Source organism: Crocodylus porosus, unplaced genomic scaffold, assembly GCF_001723895.1.
Source record: "Crocodylus porosus isolate Cpor-Errol unplaced genomic scaffold, CroPor_comp1, whole genome shotgun sequence".
NCBI classification, from domain to species: Eukaryota; Metazoa; Chordata; order Crocodylia; family Crocodylidae; genus Crocodylus; species Crocodylus porosus.
The window spans coordinates 9,836,091-9,842,090 of NW_017728915.1; the positions used below are offsets into that span (position 1 = coordinate 9,836,091).

The following is a 6,000-nucleotide window of genomic DNA, read 5'->3' on the forward strand; positions in this document are numbered from 1 at the left end:
TGGCATGCAAAGATTAGATTGATCCTGAGCAATAGTTTTGCTGCTGGGTCATGAGAGACTATAGGGCTGTGGGAGCGGCACTTAGGGGGTCGCTCCTCCCGGATGTGGGTCATGGGCTGAGGAGGAAGAGACAGGTCGAGGTAGCCAACCAGAGACTGTGGCACTGGTATCATTGTGAAGGCTTTGACTTCCACAATCACAGCCCGCTCTTTGGTGAGGGAGGCAGTGGTCTGCTGGGAAGAGACTGGCTACACCTCACTCTACCTCTTCTCAGCCAGACTTGCTGACCTGCTCAACCAGGCTTTAAACTGAGCCCACTGGGGGATGGGGGTGTACTGCCACTGGAAGCCCACTGGGCAGCTTTTGTAAACCCAGCAGGCTAAGGCGATCCGTAGGGAAGGCAGAGGCCCCCAACGAGACACTTACTTACAAGCCTGTACATCAATGCCAGCATCTTGGGAAACAAACAGGAAGAACTGCCCCTCCTGCTAAACAAGAAAGATTACAATATCATAGAGATAATGGAGACCTGGTGGGACTCCACCTATGGCTGGGCCACAGGTATAGATAGCTATACCTTGTGCAGGAGAGAGTATGGGGACAAAAGAGGTGGGGGGGGTAGCTCTCTATGTCAAGGAAAGCTGACATTGGCACCCAGGGGAGAAACTGGAGACTCTCTGGGTCAAAATCCATGGCGAACAAGGCACAGGGATACTACAGACCTCCTAGCCAGGATCAAGAACTTGCCAGGAGTTTGCCAGGAAACTGGCTGAGGCTGCATGCTCCCGTTACATGGTTGTCATGGGAGATTTCAGGTACCCAGACATCTCTTGGGAAGAGCACTCAGCCACATCTGAATGGTCGCAAAGCTTCCTCATGTGCGTGGATGACCTCTGTCTGACTCAAGAAGTCTATGGGCCAACGAGAGGCAAAGCACTACTTGATCTGGTACTGGCAATGAGGGATGGCTTAATCAGTGACCTAATTATTGAAGGGAAGCTGGCAGACAATGACCATGAGCTGATCACCTTCACCATCCACCATAAAGCTGGCAAGTCAGTCAGCAAAGCAGAAGTCGTCGACTTCAGGAAAGCTGACTTTCACAAGCTCAGGAGGCTTGTTGGTGAGGCCCTAAGGAACCATGACCCAAAGAGGAGGAGGGAGTTCAGGTAAAGTGGTTGCTCCTCAATGGAGCGATCCTGGAAGCTCAAACAATGTCTATTCCTTCTGAGAGGAAAGGCAGCAAAAGAGCACAGCATCCCCCTTGGCTCTTCAGGGAAGTAGTGGACCTCCTGAATCTAAAAAGAAAGACCTATAAAGGATGGAAGGCTGGATCCACCCCAAAGGAGGAGTACTCTGCACTGATCTGGACCTGTAGGGAGCGAACCAAGAAAGCCAAGACTGCGACTGAACTCCAACTGACTACACACATCAAGGAAAATAAAAGTCCTTTTTTAGGTATGTGAGGAACTGGAGGAAAAGCAAGGGTAACACTGGACCCCTGCTAAACCATATGGGTCAACTGACACCCAGGAAAAAGCTAATCTGCTTAATGGGTATTTTGCATCAGGTTTTCACCAGCCCCGAGGGAAGGCCCTGCTTAATACAGTACGGGATGGCCAGAGTGAGGGGGATCTGTTACTTTTCATCAGTGTTGACCATGTGAAGGAACACCCTGAGAGGCTGGAGACCTTCAAGTCAGCTGGGCCATATTGTGTGCCTTTTCTTGCCTTTGGTCACAGAGTCTTTGCCCAGGCTCTGCATAAGTTCAGGGGCTGGAGGTAACATAAATTCAGTGAATGCAAGGACCCTTACATTTTGTAGTACTACTGCAGAGAGGTGTGGTTCCAGCTTCAAAAGCTGAGTTAGTGGCCAAGAGTGACTTCTCTTGACCTCTTCTGTTTTATAAGCTTAAAACTAGATCACATAGGCTAAGTGAATTTTGCACAGGAAAAACAATTCTACAGTTGGTAACCAGAAAAAGCAAATCACAATGGGGTAAGAAATCCTAATTAATGGAAAGTTGCATATGTACATTTTCCCTGCTCATCACTATTGTTGATAGCACACCTCAACCTCTAAACTAGAAATATGTTACAGGCTTACCGAGCAATCTGCTGCCTTTTCAGAGGAGTAGAAGCCTACCTTGTGACATACTTCAACCCCAGAGGTACACTCCTGGGGCCTTGTCACACTTTCAGGGATACTCTTCAGTCCCTCTCCCCTGTCTACTGCTTGACTGTTGAGAACAGAATGAGATGCACCAGAGGTCACCTCCCTGACCCTTGGTGCCTCATCTTTACCTGCCTCACCAGGGTCTTTGCCAGCTCTTAGCAGAGGGGGTTTTCCAGGTAGAAGAAGCACACTGTTTTCTGATCACTTGCTCAGAAAAGACAGATTTCCCCTTCCTTGGAAGAGACCTGCCTGACAATAGGTGGGTTGTAAAAATAACAAAAGGATTTATTTTAAAAACAAGAGAAAATGTAAGAAATCAGTAGCCATATGTTAAGACATGGACAAGGCTATAAGAATAAAAAAACAAAAGGAAATATTAGAACAGTAACCTGTTCTTACCCTGCCTCTTACATCCGAGAATGCAGTTGTTACTCAGCCCACTAGCTGAGGGACTCTAGTATTTCCCTATGCCTGGGAAAACTAAAGACAAAGACTTGCTCTCCAGGCTTAAGTATTGTTTCTTATCTGTCCACTTAGGTACGTTACCATTGGATTCTTGGAGAGTCCACACTATGCTTGTAACTTCCTTTCCTACCCAAAGGTGCATATTTATCAGACTAAAAATCTTTCCTGATTTAAGTGTGACCAGGAGAATATTTTTATCCTTTCAGATATATCTCAAAGACATCGTCTTATTTAATTTCCCCACTACCTCTTTTCAGGCATTTAGTCTCTGAGCCTCTTCCAGGTGTGAAACTCAGTATGCAATTCTGGTCTTATTATAACTTTTAAGAAATGCATTGGATATCAAATACCACAATGCATATAAGCACAAGGTTCATATAGCTGAGTACAGCTTACTGTCCCTTGTCCTTTGAGACTACATGAGCCATATTAGGAAAACAAACTCAAGAAAACACCCCACAAACAATTTGAATTATAGTGGGGTTTGTGACATACCTTAAATAAAACAAACTGAATTAAAATTTATATTTGTTGATATTAATGATATTGTTACCATATTTTGAGTTCTGGGAAAAGAAAAACAATGACTGCCTAGTGCTGTCATTCAAGATGCATGCAGCAAGTAGGCAGAAACCACTTGTCTATTTTGAATGTTCTTAATTTCCATGGGTTTGGTACACAATAGTCATATCATCTTACTGCATAAATAATGTATATAATCTACAAACATTGGACAGAACCATGAAAATCCTCCCATGTAAGTAAAATACTAATGCATATCTCTTAAACTGAGTACTTGAATTTTTTTTAATACTAAGTTCAAAACTGCACAAAACAGAGGTTGTCAACTGGGGGTATAAGTATTCTTAGGGGTACTTAGAAAGGTGGTCAGGAATGCGGGTAGGTGGATGGGAGGGAGGGGATGGAGTATGCCTTGGGGTGTGGCAACATCTCCTTGGCCTGTACCCACACTTTGCCTCTTATGTGAGGGATGGGGAGGGGCACACCAGGCACCTCCAGCCCCACACAGCATATCATGGTGCTTCCTGCCTCCACCCCAGCTTGCTCTCCTGATTGGCTGCTGAGCCACCACCCTCAGCCAATAGCCAATGGCGAGGAGGCGCCATGGCCACCCTCTTCCTGCAGGGGTCTCAGTGGCAGAGGAGAGAGGAAGTGCATTCTGTTCCCAACCCCGGTGACGCATGTTTGGCCGGACATGAGGCCTGTCAGCCCGTAGAGCTGCACATGCTACCACTTGTGGGACAACGGTGTAGAGTATGGCACGTAGCCAAGGGGGGCTGCGGTGCCTGGTGTGTGAGTTCATGCTGAATTATGTAAGGGCTGAATTAAGCACAGGCTCAGACCTGGATGTTCAATTTAAAACTTTTATTGTTTCACAAAGTCATAAACTAAGGAGGTCTGTTGGTTCACGAGGTTCCCAAATCAAATTTTTAGACAAAAGATACAAAACTGTCCACACTCGAAGAGTGAGGCATCTAACATAACTTTACTATTACTTATATATGATAACATTTATACATATGCATTTCTAATTCTTACTTCTATTGGTTATTTAGTTAACTTATCTATATTATAATATCAGGTGATACGCTCTTTATTATAATTTATACGCTTATGTTAATTCCTAATGACCTTAAATATAAAATTTTCCAGACTCTGCTTGCATAATATGCGGTTATCTTTCGTCATTGCGGTTTAGCCATGCGGTTTCCTGTTGTAACAATATAAGCTGCTTGCTTGCAATTTTTATCATTGTCAGCATTTCTATTCAAGGGTCAGATGGTGATCACCAGAATGTCAATTGCTGACGTCTCAACCTCCTTGAAGCATTCCGGGAGTTTTAGTGCATTGTTCTTGATGCTAGGCCTTGCTTAGCATAAGCACTATCTCACACTTGGTAGTGGTGGCCACCATGTGTTGAGCCTCTCTTCCCAGCTGCCGCTACATGCACCCTCAGGAGGGCATGAGAAGGGGGTGACCCTGGATCTGTACACAGGGCAGGGCAAGCTGCCTCTGTGGGTTGAGGCTGCACTGGGCTGTTTCCGGTGCGGTGGTGCGGGGGTCCCAGTCCAGCCCCCCACCAAGAAGAGACTGGCACCACCCTGGCCCCAGCCTGCAGCAGCAGCCTGCCCTGCCCTCCACAAAGATCTGGGGGCACATGCTTGCCATGCTTTCCCTGGGGTGCATGTAGCTGTGGGAGCTTCCCTCCTCATGCAGCTCAGCCCTGCACCCCACCCTGGCTGTGCAGTGCCTGCCCCAGCCCCACTCCCACCTTCACTTTGAGGGCCTACAGGAAGGGGGCTATGGAAGGGGCTGCAGCCACTCCAGAATTCACAGTAGTTTCTCCAGACCTCCCTCCCAGCACTGCTGCTGCCCGCCCCAAGTGCATCCCCAGCCCAACATCCTCACTGTAAAGAGCCCGGCACTGCCCCGGCCCCAGACTGCAGCAGCAGCCCGCTCTGCCCTGTGGGCAGATTCGGGGGCACACGACCCACATGTCCTCTGAGGCTGCAAACTGCAGCAGGAGCCCCCTCTCCTGACATCCCCGGATGAGCCACTCATGGCTCCCTCCCTCCATCACCGCAGGGGCCTCAATCTGCCCCCCCCCCTTTATAAACAGGAACAAAATATAAAGCTATAAAGGGGTAAATGAACTGAAACTTTGAGACAGAAGAGGTACACTTGTTAAAAAAGGTTGAAAACCCCTAGCATAGAAGAAGATCCTCAGAAAGTACCAAATCTGCTTGAGTCTAAAGAAATGAAAAACCAATTATAGTACAGTACTACTAATAAATATAGTACAGAGAAAATGTACTGCGCTGCTGCTGGTATTGGCATTAACATTCAAACATATGTAATATTATGACAGATACAAATTTGTTCTGAAGATTTTTGCAAAATAATAATCCTGATTGCTTGCCTTTTCTCTAGGCCCCAGTTGTTGGTGCTTCTGAAGTTAGATGAAGACTTGCATGTCAAATACCCTAGGTTGTTAACATTTGCTTCTCAGCTGAAAGCTGGCAAAGGTTTGACTATCATAGGGACTGTAATCCAAGGGAATTTCCTGGAGAGTTATGGAGAAGCCCAAGCTGCTGAACAGGTGAGTGTTTTAAATACCAAAGATTGTATACAAAGGCTTTGCAAGCTTTTATAAAAGTTTTCTGGAAAATAAAGTACTTTATTAAGACTCCAAGACGGTAAATTTTGTAAAAGTATGAGTAATCCCAAGTCAATTTAGCAAAGAATTTAAGGGCAGGTATAAATGCTCTAAGTTGTGATCTAAAGCTGCTTATACATATTTTCATAGTTTCATAGTTTCTAGGGTCGGAAGGGACCTGA

General features: G+C 46.1%; 1 protein-coding gene across 1 annotated transcript in view; it reads left to right on the forward strand.

The window, feature by feature from the left end:
* The window catches only part of SLC12A4 (solute carrier family 12 member 4), a 110,993-nt gene that overhangs the window by 86,287 nt on the left and 18,706 nt on the right, over window positions 1–6,000 (forward strand). The window contains exon 17 of the mRNA XM_019535694.1: window positions 5,593–5,761. Within this exon, the coding sequence (XP_019391239.1) occupies window positions 5,593–5,761 (169 nt within the window). The remainder of the gene's footprint in view (window positions 1–5,592; window positions 5,762–6,000) is intronic.